Raw genomic sequence first — 23752 nt, 5'->3', positions numbered from 1 at the left:
ACCCACAAACATTTTTTTCATCTAAAAGCTAAAAAATCTAAGATCAGTCCATTATTTACTTCTGTACTACCAAGCTGACCAATTAAATAACAAAAAATATCAGTTCATCATTTTAAAAAAATACTTCCTGGAAGTTATTGCCTCTTCATTCTTATTTATTAGACCAGCTCTCTCATGCTATGGTTCTCTGAATACTGCTGGCAAGCACCCTCTGGGCATGCTGCAGTGCTCAATAAAGAAGTGTGTCTTGCGTGTAACCAGACTTTGCACCTGGACAAGAGATCTAAATGGGAAATGATGGTGCCTGGTTACATCTCCTCCAAGGCATCATGGAGGTACATACAGACAGAAACTGTAGAGGTGCAACTCATACAATTATATAAAAAAAATTTTGCAAATTAATTTAATTTTTTTCTGATTTTTAAGCAGAAGATAGAGCAGACAGAATATGTGGGGGGAGGGAGTTCAACAATTATTGTTCTCTTACCTTAAACAGATGCATTATCTGAGATCATTAAGCTATGCATTTGATTAATCTGAGCAGCCCTAACAGCTAAGTATTGTTCCTTCCCATTTTCTTTTCCCTTTCCCTATTCTTTTAATTCCTTTTGTTTATATTCATTTGGTGTAAATTAGTATATGCATTAATCAGAGAGAGAAAGGTCATCTGATACTTCTGTGCAATGAGGCCTCTAATACGAAATAGAGCAATGCTGCAATGCAAACAGATAATAGCAATAAGCAAGGCTGCATTCAATTAGAGCTCTACCATCTAAAGCAAATTAACCGTAAATTAGTAAACATTTATTCATCTCTGAAAAAACAGCTCAAATAAGCACAACAAATTAGTATCTTCTGTTATTTTTACTTCTGAACATTTAACTCAATTTTCACTCATGCTGAAAACACACATATATGAATATGAATCAGAAATAGAGCTTTATGCTACCATTCAAATTTTATTGGAGAGAGAAGTTAGCGTGACAAAATGCAATTTGATTATAGAAATAATCTACAGGAAAAGATGGGAGGTTGTATAAGCTTTGCATTTTTGAACAGTCAGTTCCCGTAGCCGAGCGGCACAGCCTTATCGAGGGCAGAACAGGAGTGAATTGGCAGAACATTAGAAAGCATGATTAAAAGAGGGAAAGTTGAAACTACTCTCATGTCAGCTGTTTTCCTCTACAGGATATTGAGCCATTCCTGTCCTAACCAGATACTGATTGCTTAAAACTTAGTCCAGAAGTACTTGTCAAAACTGTTTCCTCAGTTCATTTTGACATGCTGAGCTGTGAGTAGATCCTGAGAATTGTTTGCAATTTAGCCCTAGAGGTATTGGCCTGCTCTCGCTCATGCCTGTGGGAACAAGATCAGACCCTCTGGTGAGAACATGGAGTGCCTCCACTTTCCAGAAAAGCTATTTAAACTCTATAGCAGAGACTCCTGATCAGTTTCTCTGGGCTCAAAGAAGGCTGAAAGATGCTGCCAGGTGCTGCCAGGAGGTTCCTTTGTAGCTAGAAGCTGCAGAGGACCGAAAGTCTTGCTTCACAGCAGCCATATATCCTTCCTCTTCTCCTTTCAGAATCAGTTTTTCAAGTCACAAATAAGTGGTAAAAACCAGTAATGCAAAACTAGAATAGTATGAGATAAGCGGTACAAGAGAGCAAACATGAGCAGAAATGGCAGATCTTTCAATGAAGTTGTATAGGATGTTGTACTTCATCCTCTTGCCTCCCTTATGGTCTTGTGCTTAAATATCCTCCAGCTATAGCCTTCTGGCAATAGTTGCCATGGTGTCATATCCAGCTTATCCTCTTTGCATTGTAAATGAGGTCCTCTGATTGGTGAGATTGAGCTGCCCACACAAATAGCTACAGGATTCATCTTCGATGCAGGTGATTGTAACACAGAGTAGAAATAGAAATATCAGTAATATTGATGATGGAATTGCTAGGCAGCTTGTGGAAATGTCAGGCTAGTATACACCTATCTATCCAGGATCTTCTCTCTGGGGAGTAAAAAAACAAAGCCAGAGGAAGGTTAATCTGTAAGAGAAACAAGGCTTTCAAAATGAGGCCAGGAGCCTATGTTAATAAAAGAGCATTGGTATGTGAGGGGACAGCAGGAGAGGAGGGAAGATCAAGTTTTGGCCACCTGCACACCAAAGTTCTGAAGGTGAAATTCTTGTCTTGCATTCTTTGTTTTCATGCACAGTAAAGTTGCTGAAGATGACCCAACATGAGTTGAGTGGAATAGGTTATTCAAGGTATTAGGATCTATGAATTTATAGTGGCCATAATGCATATTATACTTTAATACAAGGGAAATCAGTCGTTTTATATCCAGTCACAGATTTTCTATCAAAATCAGTTTGTATTCCTCTGCTGTTGTTTTTTAAGTCAACAATTGTTGTAAATAATACTGAATCTTTAGAACAGTTGAATAGTAATTTCTTTTAGAGAAGAGTACCTGCAAGAATTGATTGCAAAATGATTGTAGCTTGGGAAATGACGTGGATTTATAGAACCTTGGCTTTTGGTCTTGCTTCTAACACTAATTCTTCTTTGGTCTTGTTAGTTGGTTGATGACAGCTTCTGATTTTTGAGTACTTCAGTCTGGACTTGGTGTAGGTTTGCTTTGTTTAGAAATGTCAATAACCCCAAGTCTGAGAGGGTTCCTAAAAGCTGCAGCACTTGTACAAGTGAAAACCAATGGCAGCCCAGGATTGTCAGCAAGCAAAGTAGAAATCATTTGGGAAACTGAGTTATCATCATGAATCTTTCAAGCATAGCGTCTGTATTACGATGCATCTAATAGGGTAAAAATAAAAAGGACATTATATGCAACAAGTAATGTGTACAATCATTTATTTATTAAGATGACATTCACATAGTTACCTAACAAATTTTTTACTCACTGTTTTCTCGAACTAATACTGTTGATATTGATTGACCTTTGTTGTAAGTAGGAGTAAACAGAGGAAAATTACATTAACGGGTATTGTATGTTATCAGAATTTGTGGGGTTTTCTATCAGAATATCCTCTAATATGTGCTGCAGAACAATAGAAGACTTATGAGCTCTGCATTTCCAAGAAAATAATGTAGATATAGGTAAAAAAGAATCTTCTTTTTTCAGGTTTGGGTGGTCTCTCAGTCAGCCCTGCTTTCCCAAAATATCCAGTAATATAACCAGCACAAGATAATGTGCTTTTGGCTTGCACATACGAAGCAAGAATCATATATAAGCATTTGTGAAAAATACATGAAGCATTCTAATGCTTGTTAGAAACAAGTATTTAACAATACTGCTAATGATACTTTAAAATTTATCAAATTATATTTCACTTCAAATGAAATCTCTTAACCTTGTGAGAACTGACTGCAATGGATATTAAAAATATGGATTTGTGAAGAAATGTCTCAGGCATATATTTGAAGATCGGTGTTAATCTTTGCCCAAGGGTGAAAGAAAATGTCAGTTTATTTAGTCCTTTGCAAACATTTTTTTAACCCCTCTGTATTTCTGCTTTTCTGCTTTTTCTTCTTTCAACACTGATTTTTCTTGATTAAGTCAATTGGAGTTATGCAGTATCCTATTTTTGTTTATTTGATATGGAAATACAGAATTAATAATAAAAACATTATACCCTTTTCCTGTGCTTTCCACACCACAGCTTTATATCTCACATTTGTTCACCTACATGACCATGCTTTTCTCTTAGCTGTTTTGCTAAAGCAGCAGGAAAGCTGAGACCTATCAGGTTTTTTCCATTGCCCTGTTTTACAAATTACTTTTTTTCCTTTGAATTACCCTACTGAAATATAAAACTAGATAAGCAGGAGAAATCTGGCACCAGTAAGGTAGTAAGTGGTGGAAACCACCTGCCTAATTGTGCTTTCTCAGGGCACTTGCAGCAGTGCAAAACCCACATGGATTCAGCGCATTTGCTGACAATATGGACTGGCAAGAGGAAAGAATCAGGATACATGTCTAGATATAGTCTGTGAGCACTAGAGAAATAAAATGTGTGAGGGAATCACAGTGTTTTTCCTATTGTCCCTGCAGCAAAACCAAGGGACAGTAGCCCTGTGGAGCATCCCTGGTACAAATGGGATCTAAGGACCCAAAGCAAACTTCCTCCCCAGCAGCCACTGGCTTTTCCCACTAATTAATGGCTTTCTTCCACCTGCAAGGCTAACACAGCTCCTGCCTCAGCTCTGCAGAAGCTCAGCACAGAGACGGAGGATGGAGGGTGCAGAAGGAAGCGCCTCCCATGTCTGCAGTGCCAGGGTCAGAGGCCAATGGCTGTTGGAAGGCAGCAGCCATCACTGCCACTTCCAAAACCTCTAGAGAGAATAAAAAGCCAAGGACCAGGAATGTGGGCGTTGCATTTTTCAGGAGTGCTGAATAAACATGGGAATGTGTATTTAAAGAAATTATCCAGCTTAAATAAACAACTGGGAAAATGTGTCAGGTAATTGGGTTTTCATAGTCACCAGCTATGGATTAATTTTAGGGTCAGGGAAGACCTGGAAATGACCTCTCTAATGATTAACAGGCTTTATTAACCTGGTGGCCCTCCAAGGTGGACAGGTGGAGCTTCCTTTTCAGAGTTTTCAAACAAACATTGCATTAATCTTTTTATTTAATTATTTAAATATTTTTAATCATGTTTTGAAATAAAATCTGCTTCTGTAAAGGTATTATTGAAAATACTTCAGTAGATTCTCATGAGTGAACTTGTTTCTATTATCCAGTCAAAAAGAGGGCTGTAAGTATGCAGTAAGAACCCCCCTCTTGGAAACTAGACAATACACAGACACAAGTGGCTTCTTGATTGCACTTATTCACGTACCCAGTGATGAGGTGGCCGTCCCAGCTGCTGAAACTTCAGTCTTAGGCTGATTTTAATGTATTGTTGTCACGTATGTTTACAATTCCTCAGATTCCTCACATGAAGCTCTTCCCCATCAAGACACAGCTTCAAGCGAGTCCTGGGGGAGGTGTACCATAACAAAATCTTTCCTAATTTAGCAGACGTTAACATGGGGAATATAAAGAATATAAAGTTATTTAGAATGTAAAAAAGGAGTTTTAAATATTCAGAAATAAGGGGAAATGCCTATGTGTAGCAGGTTCACTCTAATTTAAAATAAAAAGATACCAGTAGGTCGTCAGGAGAAATATACATCTCACTCAAAAAAAAATTAGTTGTCTGACTTGAAGTGTGACTGGTCTGATTGTGATTTCTGTATTCAAAATCTATTGGAGACAAGGGATAGTTACAAAAAATGGGCTTTGTTTTCTGTGACCAGATTTGAGCAGTCTCTCCAATAAGGTGGGAAAAGGTGAGTTTACTAGCTTACCTCTTTCCATTCGGGTAGTAAAAGAGAAAAGAATTCTTTCTTTCTACTCTTTCCTACAGAAAGTGAAGATTTTAACTGTTGGAGGAACATAGAGAACCCAAAGAGTCCAGGCCAGGACTCGAAACGATAAGCATCTTCTATTAGGACATACATATGTATCATGGATTCAGGTCCTCCCTCATCTTTCAAGACAAGGCAATATGTCCTGTTTTCAGCCCTATTCCTCAGCATAGTCTCTAACAAGAATATAGAAATCTGTTTACAGCTAATATTGCCAATAGTATTGCTAATGTAAACAATACTAAAATCTTTTTATTAACTGAAGCATACTTCTTCAAAAGTGTTCTTCAAGATGCCCATCTTTATGGAAGCATTACCTTAACAGCTATTATCTATTTCATATCCTCTTATAGACTTTCTAAAAAGACCACTATTCATTAGGTAATTATTTTCTGCCCTATATTAAATTTTTATGTGTTAAATATGCATCTAAAAAATATTTCTTCTTTCCACAGTAAGTGATTTGATTCTCAACACTAGTATTCATCAATAATCACCGTAAATGGTAAAAGCTGCAAGCTCAAAGTTATAATTAGATCAGGTATATTTTTTGTTGTCGTTAAAAAGGAAATAACTTTTTTGCCAAGACTGTCAGTTATAACAATGTAAAAGCCAAAGAAAATATTAACATTTTCACTGTACTTTGTTACTGAACAATGAGAATACTTTTCCTCTATATTAGGAAATCTCAGTAGGTTCTCCCAGAAGTATGTCTGGGTCTAAATCACTACCCATTTCTCAACAAAAGGTAGCCTAAACAGTTTTGGAGAGATTCATTTCACAAGTCGTCTGTGGATTTCTGGATTGTTTTCAAAAGATTGGACATGTGATAAACACCCTCAGAGCCACCTGTTTGAGGGACTGCAATTTTCCACGGAATAAATTGGTAGTTGTGGTCAGAAGAGGTGCTTTTGCAAGAGGAATTTTGTGAGAAAGCAGACTAAGAGGATGTTTTCCTTGAGAAGTGGCTTGGAGCTGGGAAATTGACTTCCCCTAAAAGTGGGGGCAGTGTCTGGGGTGCTGGGATGGGTACCGGAGCCAGGATGCCCCCACAGGGACAGGCAGAGAGGGTCACTACAGCCAGCTCGCAGCATGCAAACCTCCCAGGCTGTCACAGCTCTCAATTTGGCTATGAGCACTGGTGCCACCAGCTGGGGCTTTGATCTGATGCAGGGTGTGTCATGAGTCACAGAGCACTACTGGTAGCCTGTGCATACTATCAGTTACTGCTCAGGATGCTCCTTCACTTCTGTATACATCCTAGCAAAACCGGCAGAATCCTCAAGCTACTTATCTCTGCCAACAGAAATTGGTTCTGTATATCCCCAGAGGCAGCCAGTTGCCTGCTAATGCCTCTGCTCTGTGTTGCCTTTCCCACCTCTGCTTCTGTTGCTGACTTACTGTTACCATCTGTGTGCCTGGACAGCAAAGTTCTTGCTATCACTCTATCATTTAAGCTGAAATATGCTTATAGACAGTATGGCACAATGTGAGATTCACTGATTCCACGAGGTTGTCTTGTCTCTTGGCCATTGTTGCTTTGTGTTTAGCTAAGTGGCAAGTGGATGACTGAAATAATGTCTATTTACACAGACTGACATGATAGAAATGGTTTAATTGAAAAGAATATTGCTGAAGGATCTGCTGACATGTACGAGAGGGAGGTAAGCACATCAAAGTTGTCAGAACACAAAAAATTGTTAATATGGTTACAAATGGAAAAGTAACAAGCCCTCCCAGTACTTATTCTGGTGGCAGAAGATCAGAAAACAGAATAGCAACACTAACACTAAAAAGACAAATAATGTGCTCAACTATGTGGGCATACAAATACCCATGAGTCACCTATGGATAATGAGAAGGCAGTAGAAAGTATTTACACAAAAAAGCTTTGCTGCATGTTAGAGAAAAACATCCCTCCAGTATTAGTAGCAGCTGCCTCAGAGGTACTATCTGATCATGTCTGTATGAGATTTATAATAATATGTGGTAATAAGTATTACTGCAAAAGGGACAGTTGTACTTTAACAACATCCTTCCTGGAAGTGTTCAAGGCTAGGCTGGATGAGGCTTTGATCAGCCTGATCTAGTGGGAGGGGTCATTGCCCATGGAAGTGGCGGTGGAACTGGATGATCCTTAAGGTCCTTTCCAACCCAAACCATTCTATGATTCTATCCAGAAAGGCATGTGGTCACACTCATCTAGCAGCAGTTTGTCTGCCAATAAGAAATGCACCTAACCGCACAGAGTTCTAGAATGAAAAGTAGCACTACTAGATATTGGATTAACCAGATAATGGCTAATCACTGACATTTGGGGCATGGCTTAGTGATTGATAAGAATGGTTGGACTTGATGATCTTGTGGGTCTTGTTCAACCTAGTGATTCTGTGATTCTGTGAAATGTGGTTTTAAAAATGTTGTGTTCTGATCTGGCAGAATGACTATAAGGAGAATCTTGATATAGAGGTGTTGTGTTTGTACATATTCAAGCATGGTAGAGGAACTAAGAGCTTAAAACTGTCCCCTGTAAACATACATTAACAGTGAGATGACAATGTGCAGAGGCAGGAATGAAACTTTTGTTGTCATAGATCTGTATGTGCATAGCTGCTTGCTAAATGTTAGTGATGTTTACACCTCGTAGGCCAGCTGTAGTCCAGTTCAGAGACAGCTGAATTGTACAGTCTTATAGTACTGATTACTGATTAATAAACACAAAAACTTTGATTAATGCCTGCAAATGTGTGTTTAGTGATCCCAGTTCACAAAGCATGGATTTATGCAATCAATATGTGTAAAATTAAGGTTTGAGTAGATAATATGCAATTGATAGGTTGAAACAATGAGAAAAGACAGTTTTCTTCAGTGTTGTGTGGAGAAAGCAACAAAAAGGGTAACACTCATACCAAGAATGCATGACAGTGCTTTACTTGTATTTTCACTGTTCACAGATGTTGTGGATTCTGGCTTTATTTTCCTGTAGAAATGTGAAATGTTGATGAATTTGATTGTCCTACAAGAAATGTTTGACATTTCTGTATAACCCCTCTAAGCCTTTGACAATTCCTCCCGGGATGCAGCTTTTTTATTGTGGTTTATTGCCTCTCCCTTCTCTCTTACCTAATGTGAGGCATTGTCCATTGTTTTGGTAGTCATGATGTTTGCAGTGTCTTTCCACTTATTTCTGCTAATGTTATTACTTTTTCTCCTCCATGCTGTCTATTTAGTTTTAATAGCTTCTTAAACACACAGCTGACCTATGGTATATTTTTTCCAGGTTGTTATATACATAAGCAAGAAATATATTCCTTTTTTTTCTGTGAAAAATTTCTTCCTTACTAAGATATCACTTTCACATTTGACTTTCACAAAGATTAAGTAGCATATGAGGAGCAGTTTCTACTTCTAAGGATAGTCCTAATAGTTTTTCCCTAGCACACCGTTCTTGCCAAGTCAGTTGTTACACAGAAGAGGTAGAATGATATGTAAAATCTTGGTTTTCTGGCCACCCAGTGCTTCCAGTGAAACCAGTCTTGCAGTCTTTGCACACTTAAATTTCCCAGTGACTCCACAGGGTGCATAAATAACTCAGTAATATGCTGCACGAGTATGGGACTTTAAGTAACGCAGATCTGATATAACTGTTTTAATTATTTTCTAATACAGACGTGGCTCCAATGTCTCATTGACTTTGGATATGAGCAGTCTGGGAAGTGTTGAACCCTTCGTCACTGTGCCAACACCACGAGAAAAAGTAGCGATGGAATACCTACAGTCAGCCGGACGCATCCTGACACGGCAGCAGCTTCGAGACACAGTTGCATGTTCTCATTTACTTCAAACAGAATTCATGGTGAGTTTCATAACAAGCTTTAAATGAGGATTTTGTACATAATTGGCACAAAAAAACTGTGGGAAAACAAAATTGGGCAACACTTTAGTGTCAAGATACAAATACAGTAATTTCTGAAGGGCAGGTCAGGTTGTTCCAAGGTAGTGTTCTATTCAGTGAAGACAGATAAATCAGTCAATTATACCCATGGATAACACAGATACCTCTTGATTTGAAGTCCCATTCATAGATAGGAGAAATGTTATATTAGAGCTACAGTACACAAAAACACGACTGCAACACTGACAGTTTCAGAAAGATCATAAAGGCTGTGATGACAGAAAACACAGGAGTAACTTGAGATTTGTTTATTCCCATGTAAACATCACATATGTCTGTAATTTGAAGACTAAATTTTTAGTCACTATAAATGACTTTTTGGAGCAGACAGGGACACCACAGAAAGAGAAGTGGCTCCTGAGTCAGCTCAACATGTCTTTAACAAGCACTCTAGACACACAAGGCTAATATGCTCAAGACTGAAAAAAAATGAAGTCTCCTACAGGTGTATTTAATATTGAAATGGGTAAGAATCTAAAATGAAGACAGTAGCCAGGTACAAACAAGTCATAGTGGAAAAACTCAGTCAGGAAAAACACATCATTAAATATTTTAAGACCTGAAAAGGACTGTTACTGAAAAACATGCAGATGAAAGAGGTGATCGGAAATAAGGCAACACTCTTTATGAAGGAAATAGACGAGAGCATAAACTTAAGGTAGTTGAATGTGAAAGCTGACTATGACAGGCCAAAAAAGGAGTTTGAAATTTTTAAAAATTCTACTTTTATTTTTAAATAGTTCAAGAGCACAAAGCTGACCAAAGAGTGCACAGATCAATAGATCATCTAAAAGGTAGAAAAAGTATTTGGAGAAGGTGAAGCAATAGGACAGAAGTGACTGCATTTTCTGTGTTGACCGTAGAAGAACTCGAGGAATTTCCTACTTATGTGGCAGTAGATTCACAGAGGTAACTGGAGGATCTGTCTGATATTGAAGCATTAATGGAAGAGAATCTAAAACAAATCAATAAAATTAATAAAAGCTACTCACAGGAATAGGCTGGTATTCACCTAGGAGTCCTAAAAGTGTTCATATATGAAATAACCAATGTATTAACTGGGCAGGTGTAACCTAGCAATTGGGCCCCAGAAGCTGAGGAGTCAGAGGGCCAGAGGAACCAGAGTTTCTCAGAGGGGCTCTAGTGGAGATCCAGAGAACTGCAGGCCTAGACATCTGATGTTTAAATAAGAGGAACTGGAAGAAATTATAAAAAAAAGAAGCCGATAGATACATGAACAAATGCAATACAGTGGGGGAGATCCAACACAGTGTAGCATTGAAAGGCTTTGTAAGCTATATGGTTGCTTCTCAGAGTAAAAGGAGCCAGAGTCCAGTCCCAGAGTCATCTTTTCTGGAGCACATGCTGACAAAGATGCTTGTAAGTCATATGGAAAAGAAAATAAATGGTAAGGTAGCAAAGTTTGATGATGATGATACGGAATTATCATGGATAGTAAAATTGCAAACAGACTTCAAAGAAGATGCAGAAGGATTTTACGGTATGATGAGGCAGAGGAAATTCAAGGTTGAAAAATAAAATATTAAACATTTGGAGGAAAATAATTTTGTATACTTTGATGGGTTCTGAAATACAAGACTATGAATCTTGGGGAAAGTGCTAGAGAATATTATTGAAAATATCTTTATTACATTGGAAAAAAATATATTGCATTCACAACTATGTGCTGTTCTGATCTTTCCATCTGAAAGCACGTTCAGAAGTATGGTGAACATAATCATAGGCTAGAGCAGCTTTTGCATAAGGAGATCCTAAATAGCCAAGGACTCTTCTGCCTAGAAAAGACCATGGAAGACTCTATGAAATCATTATAGCAGGCAGAAGGTGAATATGGAGTGATTATTCATGGGTTTCCATGCTAAAAGAATAGTATCAGGTGACCAATGCATTACAAAGGAAAACTCGTCCCATTCTTGTAGCTCCCCGAGATGCTTTGCTACCAACTGCTACCAGAGGGCATTTGCTTAAGAAAAATAAACCACTTGGTTGTTTTATCAGAAATTGGTTAGACAGTGTATATGGAAAAAATTATAATCATTTAACATACTTTTATCACCAGTTATGCCTTCAGTTCTCTGTCATTCTGCTGCTTAGGCAGGAAAGCTAGAAGAAATAACTTCATCATGTTTAAACCCTCCATCTTAGGAGACAGTTTGTACAGACAACTTGGCACCTCCATAGAATCCCATTTACTTGAATCCTCTCACACAGCATCTGTGCACAGCTTTAGGACAATAGAGACTCACATTTTATTTGTCCCTCAGGGGAGCACAACATGACTTTGGCTACTCAGTGTTTCAACAGAACTTTATCGAAAAGATCATTACTTGTCTATTTCAATTTTAAGCCATTTTTTAAAAAAGTGTTTTAAGATGAAGCTGTTGAACAGTATCTGTTTAATATCTTCCTTGCTACAGATATAAGCTTCAGTGGGAACTTGAGGCATGCAAAGGACACAATATATAACCCTAGTTCATTTTGCTCACTCAGCTTGTTTTAACTAGCTACAGAAATACAATAAGACAGTCTGCCTGAAACTAAAATTATTAGTTCCCATTAAAACCTTCCAAGTGTGCAAAAAATGGAGAAATGTTCAAAGTTTGCAATGGAAAACCGAAACATGAGCAGTTTCAGGTTATTTTTAATTCTTTAATTAGCATTTAATTTTTAATTAACAATTTAGGGGTAATTAAATTTATTTTTTAATTGTAAAAACTAGTAGTAAGTTACTATCAAAATATTTTTTCATAATAGTTGTTGAGGAAAAGAGCTATTTTTCTTCATTTTTTTTAATGCTGACAAAAAGTTGGGTTGTTTTTACTTGTCAAAATATACCTGATTTGCAAGGAGAAAGAAACATAAATTCCCCAGCATATACTTTAGTAGCCTGAGCTGCTACTATTCAAAAGCCAAAATGTCTGAAACTGGTGGCAAAACAGAAAAAATCATTATTCCTGAAATACTGGAATGTCAGAAAATACAGTCCTGCACAGGAAATTACCAGATTGTTAAATGTATAAAATTTGGTTCTCATAAAGATGGGTCAAATTAACATTTTCCTGAATCTTTATATATTTTGCTACTTTTTCTTGAATGCTTTCAGAGACCCAAATCATATCTTTTCAAGTGTACAAACAGTTGTAGCGTTTAAAGGCTAATGTGAGCCATAATATCTGTTACTAGAACAGTATTACCCAGAGAGATGAAGGAGCCCATGAACAAAGGCATATAAGCATATGCATGTACAATTGCATGCACACAACTGAGCACATCAATGTCTGCAACTTAGGCATTATTTGTAATTATATATATATGTAAGTTTAATAAAACAATTTCATATATACTCTATACAGCTACATACTTTGTATGCTAATATGTACACTTTCGTGCCATTTGCAGTCTGCTGGGCTTATTTTGCCCCACGTTAGCAAAAACATTATCCCCATAAAATATCCTGATTTTTTTTTCTAGAATTATCTCCTGCATTTCATAGCCAGCTTCAGAGTAAGTGACTTGTCTGTGGCTGTGATCCATGGTGTAGTCTGATTTGTGTCTGTGCCCTTGGCCCCACAAGTATGTACTGATGGGAAGAGCCCACTGACTAGAAAGTGTTTACAGGATGCAAGTGATTAATATTATTAATTGACCTTGCTGGCCCAGAGAAATGTGTTTCTGTTTTCAACTTGGTGGCATTTCTCCATCTGTCAGTAACTTATCGACTAATGAACTACTTTCAAATTTCTGCAGGAATCAAGAGCAAAACAGCCAGGTGGCTGGAAGAGCCCCATTGACCACTGTCCCTTGTGCAGGCGAAGAACTCTTATTCATACATCTTTTTTCCAGTCTCTGTAGATGACAGATGTAGATCACTTTAAACAAAGGCTTAACATGGTGCCAGTTGATGTATAGTTGAGGAAGGAAACCTTTCAGAAGGCATGCGCTGATGGTGTTTATACAAAGCCAGAACTGAACCAGGGAATCTCTAGGTCAACCCCTAGGCCAGTGTAAGGCACTTGCAGCACATAATAGAGCCAGTTAGGACAATTTGGAACCCAAGAGCGGAGGACAAGAGTTCACAGAGGTCACCACTAGGAAGGGATGAAAGTAAGAGATAGGTGTGAGGGGTGTGTAGGAGCTCATTTTGTAGTTCCAGTGAGGTGGAAGGGACATTAGAAGCAGGGCAGAGGTGAGATGGCTTGACCTGAAGGAATGGGGATGAGGTTTATGCAGGAATGGACTTTTGCAAGTGAGAGGATGCTGTGCTTAGCACAGGCATCAGGGAGGTGAAAAAAGGGTTTGGTGAAGTACCTGCAAGGAAAGTGTATCTTAGCAGTAACACTGTGGCTGGCCTGAAATGAGAGGCAGCAAGTCATTCTTTTCAAGAGTCAGCTGAAGAACAAGGAAGAGACCAAGGAAGAAACTGGGTGAGAGAGAAAGAATAAAGATGGTCCACTAAACACATGGCCCATATAGCAGAGAAGGAAGAGAAATAAGAGAGTTGCTTTCTCTGCTTGGTGAACAAACGTAAAGATCTGCTGTTGAGTACAATCCTTAGCAAGATATTAGAGGCCTTGTCCCTGTTCCTCTAAAAACAACCCACAGCAGCCAGTCATGTTGGGTAGGACCAGAGCTTGGGTCTGAAGGACAGTGGATGTGCATCTCATCTGTGCCAAAGTCCTGGGCAGGACTGTGCCTGTGGAGTTAGAAACTGGCTGATTTTGGAGGAAAATCCTGAAGTAACTTTTCCAGTGGCGCAAGTAAGAGGAGATTTGCACTGAATAGGGTAGGAACATACCTTCTGTGCAGTCTTGTGCTCCTGTGTGTCTGTAAGGGGTAATTATTTAATATGCCACTGTCTCTTTGAATAAATGTCCCAGGCTAGCAATGAAGTTTTCAAGTCTCTAGTAAAGACTGTGCTTTTAAGTAGAAGTATTAATTTGCTGAAGATCAAATTCCAACTTACTCTAAGAGAGTATAAATAGTACTAGGCCAAAAAAAAGAAAAATCAGTGCAAAATGAAGATATAAGTTAACTAAACCTTTTTTAAATGTGATTTTGCCACAGTGCTTTGGTTGGTAAAATGTTCCCCATGATCAGGGCAAAAAACCCTACGTGTTTCATCTTGCCATTTTCAAAGGGTTGTTTTTATTCAGCTGTAAGAACGCTTATGTTGTTTCAGGAACTGAAAAACCAAAATTATTCCTACCCCCTATTAGACCAAATGAAACATTTTGGTCAATTAGAAATTGGAGGATTTTTACTTTTCATGTTCATGAACAATTTAGAAACCAGTAATTTTAAGTTCGTCAAGAGTTTATCATTTGTATATTTTTGGAACTTCAAGCAAACTGTCACATTAGTTACTTGCATATTTGTATTTAAAGAAAACAACACCAGTCAGTTACTAAAAGATTGAAATGAGACTCTAGAGCTTCAGATTTTTATTACACTTTTGAGTCATTGAATGCAAGAGACTAAGGCATTTCATTCTAGTAGTTTTTATAAAAAGGAAGTAAGGTCTTTGACTGACATTGTTAAGGGCGTTGCACAAAACTAAAACATGTTAATATATATTAATATTTAATTATTTTGAAAGTTCCTCTCCAATTATGCAGAATGTTGTGCTTTTCTGCTACAGTACTGAACTTTTCAACTCCACTTTTCTAGAACTATTGTGTATTTTAACCTCTCTCCTAATCCTGTAAAAGTTTTGCTTTTAATAATTCTTCAGAAGTATTCCTTGGAAGTCACCCCTTCAATATTCAACTCCCTGTGTTTATTAAAGGAAGGGTGTTGACAGACTTGAGGTGGGAACCACTTTTTTTCTTAAAAACTTTGATGTCAAAAGACAGTTGTGTAACAGCAGATGGCCTTCTGGTGATAATTTCCTGCATGGCTCCTTTGGAAACACCAATCTGATTTAATTTATTTTTTATAGGAAATACCAATGAATTTTGTGGATCCTAAAGAAATTGACATCCCGAGTCATGGAACTAAAAACCGCTATAGAACAATTTTGCCAAGTAAGTGAGTTAGCCCATGGTTTCCTACTATGACATTTAGTCCTGCTTTGGGTACATATTGCTGTGAAAATCTAGCTGTCTTATCTTTGATTATTGTGTACCTATTGATAAATATATTTATATTCTACATAGAAAGACAACAAAGCCCAGTGCTGTAGGACTGGCAAATGCAGAACTGTCACTGGATGCCTCAGTATGTACACACTTTGTCAGCATCCCAGCCACGTGATGAAATGCAGCCTAAGTGCATCCTTGTTTTCCCTGGTGGACAGCTCAAGCAGAATGGGTAGAGAGAAGTATGCTGTGCTTTGCAGTAGCTCCCCTGATCTGCAGTATGAGACGACTGAGATTGTTTCTTTCATCACAGCCCACACCATCTTGTAGTCACTGAATTCCCTCTAGTTGGGTCAAGCTATTTGGGGTCCTGTCCAACATTAAGTGGCTCAGACTAAAAACAAAAAGTGCATCCTATCCTTTCTTGTAGCGGACTTTCACCTTTATCAGTCCTCTGGTGTTGGTTTTCTTCTACATGCACCATGTGGCTTAGAGGAAATCTGTTTAGATTAGTAAGGAAACTGCTCCCACGCAATGCTGCCTCATTGTTGCTGTAAACTTGTTACTGCTTTGCTCTACTGCTTCTGTATTTTCATTGGCCCAAATTATTTATTCCTGATGAAGTAACAACTGCTTTTTTATAATTAGAGGTGATTGAAAACTTTTCAGTAGAATAGTTTTCCTTCAAAATACACATTTATCTGAGATGCAGCTATTGTAATGGCATTTGTTGGGGAATAATGGAGCATTCCATTTTTCCTTTATCACTCATTTTCTCCTGTGTTCAGTTTCAAAATAGGTTGCAGAAGTTCTAACATTGCACTAAATACACACATAAACAGTTCTGGGTTTGTAATATCTCGACATCACCAAAGTGAAAAAGTGCAGTGATTCAAAATGTTGGGGGACACTCCCACAGAAAAATCTAAACACATCCCTTATCTTGCAATGAAGAATAGTTTTTAAATGACAGTATATCCTATCATCTAGAAATTTGTTTTCTAAACATCTCTATAATGTTCTTATAGGCCTAAGTTATCTACTGGTCATGCAAATTCACACACTTTAAATGACAAGATTTCTCTTAGCAAGTCTGAATGCATTGTAACTTGTTCACATCATGAACAGACCTTGCAGTCAAATTAATGAAAACTGATGGCCTTCAGCCATTAGATTAGTCTCAGAAATGCGATACGTAGCTGGCAAAGAAACTCATTGTGTGAAGTCCTTGCTTCCCTTTAGCCCCCAGTAAAATTCCCATTGACTTCAAGGTTAGTTCATCTATTGCAACTAATAGCTGTGCGCAGCTGAGTCCAGTAGAGGAATGGTAAAGGGAATTAAAGAAAGTAAGTAACTGAATGTAAATTATATACCAAGTAATTAGAAAATTCAGCGTTCCTTAGAGTTTGGCCCAATGTCAACAGGTGGTACACAGAAGGAGAAATTCTGACCCCTTTGATGACAGCAGGACTTTTGCCATTAGCTGCAGTGGAGCCAGGATATCGCCAAGCCTCCCTCCACCTGATGAGTGGATATTTGGAAGGGGTTCTCCCTTCTCATAACATCTTGTGTCCGAGCTGCCCAAGCCACCATCAGGTTCACCTTTGGCAATGCCTTGAAAATGCAATGAGTTCTGTTTCACTGCAGCATGTGTTTTGAATTGGGACATGACAGCTGGGCCCTGGTTGATGCTGATGAGCTTTGAGAACCAGCATGCCTTTGTGTTTTCACCTTCAGTGAGCTGGGATGTGCTGCTAACTCTGAGGCACTTTTTCAGTCCAAGCACACTGCCAGCGAACACCACAGCTCTTCACTGACAGTCACTTTTTAACCATCTTTGACAGAAATCAAAAGGTCTGTTGTGTGTTAGCACCAGGCTGTTTCGAAGAAGATAATTTGAGGATTGAGGCACATGCTGATAATAAATACTTGCACACCCCACACCCAGTCCTAGAGGGTTTGGAAACGATTTGAGTGATTAAATACAACAGCCTTCCTGGTTTCCTGTTCAGATGATATCAACCCGCTGCTTCATACATTCTCATCAGCTTTTCCATTCCCAGTGCTGGGAGCGTCTACTGAATTGAGACACCTGTGGTGACAAGTGACATTCGAGCTGATGGATTATCTCCTGAAAATGCCCAGTCCTGCCAGCTCCACCCTCTGCACTCTGGAGCATGTTCTCTTTTTTTTTAAGAGATAATTTTGTGACAGGGTGCATGAGGGCAGGTTCATATTAATAGATACTACCCAGCCAGACATACTCATGTGAAATAAAATGCATACCTATATTCTATATTCTATATTCTATATTCTATATTGAAAACTATAAAGTGCAGGAAATGTTACATTTCTATGAAATATGTTTCAATTGCAGTAGAACATAGCCAACACTCATGTAAACACTAGGATGCCTCTTTAAGTTTTCTAAGCATTATTTGCTTTATAATAATAAGCTAATACAACTAATGAGACTGTAGATTCAGAGGCAAGTGGCTTAACTGTTCCTTAAAATCACTGTTTCTCCATCCCTCCTCCTGACTATTTCCCCACCCATTGGTCCCACCAAACCTCAATCCATATCTTCAGCTGCATTTCTGCACCTACAGAATCTCTCGTTCCCTCTCAGCAGATTCCCAGTCGTGCACACAGATTTCTGTTTCTCACCACAGTCATATCCTTGTGACAGAACACCAGCCCCCATGCTCCTGCCTTATTCTCTTACTTCACATCTTCCCCTTTGCCAGCTTGTCTCCTGCAGCCTTTTCTACATATCCCTGCAGCAGGACATCAGCTTCAAAGACTTGTATCTTCTCCCCTTCCTATCTCACTTTTCCACTTCAAACCAGAAGCAGAATTCCTATGGTGCTTCAGAGCATCTTTACAATGGAGCAAGTGGCTTAACTCTATTCTGTGGGCATTTTCACGTGTAGGACATATCCAAGGTGCCTGGATGTCATTCCTTACCCCTCTCTGAAAAGTACCTTCAGGGCAAAAGCTTAAATGAAAAAAACACTTGGCATAACAGGAGATTCACAGTAACACGAAGGTAGAAAGCACTTGGTGAGTCAAACCCACAAATCTACAAGCTGTTGCTTGAAATGCTTGTGCTGCAACTGGCTCTAGCACTCCAGCTAAAGAAGAGGAGAAAGTTAAATCTAAATTGTATGAACAAAGCACTTCATTATGCAAGCTTATAGGCAGATGCTGGAAAATCATTCTCTTGATGTTGAGAACTTTCAAGCTCCCTAGCACTACAGGCCTGATTATAAATGTTCATGCTTGCTCCAGCTCTGCTCCCTAATGAAGGCAACAGGATCACCAGTAGGCTTTCAAAGACTAAAGAAAAGAAATCATTTTTACAAAACAGAAGGAGAAAAACTGTTTAATCTTAGTGGAATTCAACATGGGTTCACCAGAGTATTTTTGTATATCCACATGAGTCAACAAAATCTGTCCTGGTTGTGGGCACCAGGATTAAAACATCATATTTGTAAATAGCCAGTATTATAATAATTTATCTATGTTACACTGCATAGTTAAACAGGTAAATAGATATTAGGCATACCTTATTTTTAGGAGATAAGGAACATTCCCTTTGCATGAATGAAACTTTATTTTGTAATGCTGAAGCACATTTTAAAATGCAGAAGCACTCACCATGATAAATCTGTTAAGTTTTTCATTGAGAAATCCTCGATTATATTGCAATGCCAGGAAATTATTCAGCTGAGATTAAAAAACTGTGCATAGTTTACAGGTGTCTTATACATGAGGTGTTTTGCAACAGTTATATTATTTGCAAGTCTAATAGCCTATTCCTCACCTGGCAGAGATTGGGAATGCAGTCTGGTTTGATCCCTCCAGGTTCTGTGTTACAATATTTGCCAGATAATACCAATATCTGTAAACCATTCATAGATTGCAAGCAAAACCAGGCAAAACAGAGGTGGATGAATTCCAAAATGCTTCAATATCCAAAATATGTATGATCTTTTGGGCTGCAAGTGTGAGTGCAGTCCACCTCAAAATCTTCCTTTCCTGTCCACAAACCAGAAATACCTTAAGAACAGCCCTTCTCACTGTATTTCAGACCTATTGTCAGTAAGGCAACTAGGACTAGACTAGGACTTAAAAAGACTTATCCTGGAAGTGAAACAAATGCAAGTATACCCATGTCCTAAAGAATTCAGAACACAGTAGCAGCTGAAACGGAAGAACTAAAAATGACCACAGCACATCATATCCAGCACACAATGAATATGGCCTTTGCAGTGAGACAAAGCCCTGGGTCTTCACATGACAAAGTGGTGTATGTGGAGTAGATGGACCTCCAGTATCAATGACTGTGGGAGAGGCTGTTCAGCACTGCGATCATACAGTCCAGCTTGTTCCCTGCACCAGGCAGTTTCACAGGAGCAAGCTACCACTCCATTAATACCTTCCTATTCCTCCAGCACAATAAATTCAGGCCAATAGTAATGCGTTAAAGATAATTACTCTAGTGGGAGAGCTATTCCAGAATTCCTAGATATATGGAAGAAAACAGCAGTAATTTTGCCTCAGACAAAATTGTAGGACACATTTTTTATTAGCAATTATAACTGCTTAACAGCTCTGCTGTGTTTCAAAATGTTTTACTAACACTGATGAATTCAGCTTTGCAGCCACCATCTGTGTCTTTCTGCTGTAGATTCAGACTCTCAGACTTTGCCATTCTTGAGAAAAAGATTATTACCTTCAGGGTATTTGTCATTCAGGAGGAAGCTAATTACTTCCATTTGTGTCTGATGATTGCTTAGTGGCTCTGGATCTTTAGAGACACACAGGTTTTCCTCATTTAGAGGTGAGCTTAGAGCATTTACCTATTTCATAACTGATCAAGAGTGTTGCTTTAGACAAGATTGCCATTCAGAAGCAGTGTTTGTTTTGTTGATTGGAGTTGGAAGGAGGTCTCAGAAATTTTGAAACTGATTTAGCTGCTCTTTAGTAACAGAGAGATTTATTGCAAGACATGGTGATTAAGTTGGATGTTGAGTCTTCTTGGAAGAGGTTTTTTAAGGTAGGGGTCAAGAGACACTAGAATCAGAGGCATTGTGTGAGCTAGAGGAAGAGGGTGTTTTTTCAAGGCCATGTAGCCTCAGGCATTTGTGGAAATGGCTAATAATCACTCAGTGCTGAAAAGGAATGAGAGGTTTCCTGTCCTCATATTGTTAAGGGAAAAAAACCTTCTGAGTTAAAAAGTCGGGAAAGCTAGTACAAAGAGATTTTAACAAAAACTAAGCAGGATTCTTGTTGTGCTCTTTAACAGAGAGGACAATACTTGTATACACAGACTCTGAACTAGAACTCATGCATTCATTTGCACATTTCCAGAAACATAATTTCAAAACACCAGTTTAGGTCCTGCAAAGTCTCCATTCCTGTCCAAGATGCTCCTGTGACCTCCAGTGGGAAAAGGATATAAAGTATGTTTGGGATCATCCCTCCTCTTCCTTTAAGTGAAAAAGGTTTTACCTTGTTCTTAGGAACAGGATGAAAAGTCACAAAAAAAAAAAAAAATTAAAAGCAACACCGAAAATACTAGTTTTAGCTACAGCACATGTACATCAGTTATAAATGTCTTGAATAAGCAGCAGGGCCACATAATAAATTGTGGTTTCTTACCAGTCTCCAGTTCAGCATCCACATACATATCTTTGAACACTTTGCCTAGAATCTACTCAGCAAAGCAGCTATACAGAGACTATTTCCAAACCAACAGGTCTCCATTCCAAAAGGGTAATACATGGGGGATCCCATAATCACAAATGACCAAGCAAAAACTTCCTTTGCAGGAGGAATTTAGTAACAGCTCTATATGCAACACAACTGGCCTCCACTCCATTCTAGGTCATCCAAGGCAGTGAAGGAAAGAAGAGTGTGAAGGAAAATGTTCCTGTATTTTGACATTATGTCTCCAATCTAGTACACGTGAATGGTCACAAATTGTTTCAGATGAGACTGCAGGACTGAAGGGAAGGATATGGATTACCCAGTCCAGCCCCTAACAGTGAACTTAAATAGGCATGAAAACACACAGTTCATTTCATCCCAGGCAGAGGGAATTTTTCTTCATTTAAATCCAACTGTAGTCATTAAAACGGTACAGCTTCAAGAAAAGATATCAAAGCTGAATCCAAAGGAGTTGGTGTAATTTTCTAGCATCACACAAATATATTGCATGGGGTTTGGAGACAGTCTAGACAGGGCAGCTTGATACTCAGCAAAGGCAGACTAGACCTTGCTGAACATTATGTGGACTTGTTGCTTCAGTACACACAGCTTGCTGAGATACTTTTACATAGCCCAGCCCTGTGCAGTATAGATGTACCTTAGTTTCACGTGATGATCCTTTGCAGAAGGAACAATTTGATGCATAATGCTTTAGTGCTTGACAGCCCCAAATAACAGGCGATTATTTTCTTCAACAAGTCTTTGATTCTCTATAGAAATCTTCTAATTGTGGGTTTTCTTTTCAATTTCCATCTTCCTTGTGCTCTTAGATCCTCTAAGCAGAGTGTATTTGAAACCAAAGAATCCATCTGACTCCTTGAGTACCTACATAAATGCTAACTACATTAGGGTAAGTAAATGTACGCTCTTCATGTGCTTTTGAGAAATATTTGATTTTCCACGTGAATAGCTGATTTTGCCAAGGTGCCACTCATTTTATTACTACACATTTTCACTGACAATTCCTAATCTTTTTGTCTACATCGGTATGACAAAAGTAGTTTCAGGAGCTGTTTGTGAGAAAGAACACATAGCCATGAATGTACTAAAATGGCTGCAGTAAGAAAACAAATATATCGAATAGCTTATAAAAATATTAAGAAACATATGCATTACTATTTATTTACTTCAGTATTTGTCATTTAGTATTGTCCTACTGCCTTATAGTAAGGAAAAGAGGGTTACCTTTTAATGGTGACAGAGATACCAATATTTTGGTAAAGAGATGTAAGCTGTATGGTTGTTCATTGCAGTCATGTTGTCCACAAACAAGTTCAGTGATGATGACTTTTTTTTATGCCTAACTACATCAAGTGATAGTATTGAAATCATCAGTTAAGTAAATACACTTTCAAGGTAAATTATAAAGTCAAAGTAAATACTGTAACAAGTTTGTGAAAAGGAGCATAAAAAGATGAATTAATAATACATATGTGGACAGCACACAGGCTTTCACATTTTATTCCTTATATTGAATGGTTACATGATACAAAGACTTTACCGACATGAATCCTTTTTGAAAGTACTTTTCTAAGTGTCAGCTATGTTATCATCCTCAATGTCACTCGCACATACAGAGCCTTCTTGAGCTCATGGCACAGTGTATGCTGAATGGACTACTAAGAAACTACTTCAGTCAAGTGTTTGGAGTGTAGTCCTCTACCTGCAAAATTAAATGTTTTTATTAGAGTTATGTACCAAATACTCAGCTGGAATAAATATAAAATTGCAAATGAAATTTGGCCCCAGAACTCTACAATGATGTTGCATATTTAAATAACAGTATATCAATATTTATGTACACATACCACACGACCCTTGCCCTGCCTCACTTTACATCCTGTGCTTTCAGCGTTTTGTATGAAAGACATCATTATGTAAATAAGCAGAGTGTTTCTCTTTGTAAAGCAACTCTTCTATCAGTCAGGCAGGTCTCCTTTTTCCCCATGCCACCACCCTTCAGGCCAATATATGGTGATTTCTTCTGCTGCTAACACCAGCTGAACTGTCAGCAGCTGCAGAAAAAGACAACCTGGTGAGGAAATGAAATTTTGTGTCCATTTATGCAATATAATTAGGCTTGCTGGGATCCTGACAGACGTGTCTTGGGCAAAGTATGTTCAGGCAGATTGGCAAGTAGAAAGAGGACTGTATACCTGCTGAGGTTCTATCCAATTGGTTCATTCAATGAGTAACAGCTCTCAAGGAGAAAGGCACACAAAAGGAAGACCTACAGCTAGAAGCTCAGGCATCACCTCCAGCTATTCTCCATTCACTCACCCACTTCAGACATTGCCAGGCTTTCTTGATTTGCATTACTGTTGGGCACCCTGTCACTGGACAAACTCACAAGTTCCCCTTCTCACCCGAAAAATAAGAAGGCAATCTCTTGGCTTTCCTATTTCTTCTTTTCTTTCCCTTTCCTCTGCTTCCCTACTGTTTACCTGACCTTTCTTTGACCTCCTATGCACTTGGATCTCTCAGGACTCCTTATA

The 23752-nt window shown here is 38.4% G+C and overlaps 1 protein-coding gene across 1 annotated transcript in view; it reads left to right on the top strand.

Annotated features, from left to right (window-relative positions):
- The window catches only part of PTPRR (protein tyrosine phosphatase receptor type R), a 149175-nt gene that overhangs the window by 105178 nt on the left and 20245 nt on the right, over positions 1-23752 (top strand). Inside the window, exons 7-9 of the mRNA XM_069857441.1 lie at positions 9099-9285; positions 15344-15428; positions 22028-22107. Coding sequence (XP_069713542.1) covers positions 9099-9285; positions 15344-15428; positions 22028-22107 — 352 coding nt within the window. The remainder of the gene's footprint in view (positions 1-9098; positions 9286-15343; positions 15429-22027; positions 22108-23752) is intronic.

Source organism: Phaenicophaeus curvirostris, chromosome 1 (assembly GCF_032191515.1).
Source record: "Phaenicophaeus curvirostris isolate KB17595 chromosome 1, BPBGC_Pcur_1.0, whole genome shotgun sequence".
Taxonomy (NCBI): domain Eukaryota; kingdom Metazoa; phylum Chordata; class Aves; order Cuculiformes; family Cuculidae; genus Phaenicophaeus; species Phaenicophaeus curvirostris.
This window is presented reverse-complemented; position numbering and strand designations above follow the sequence as displayed.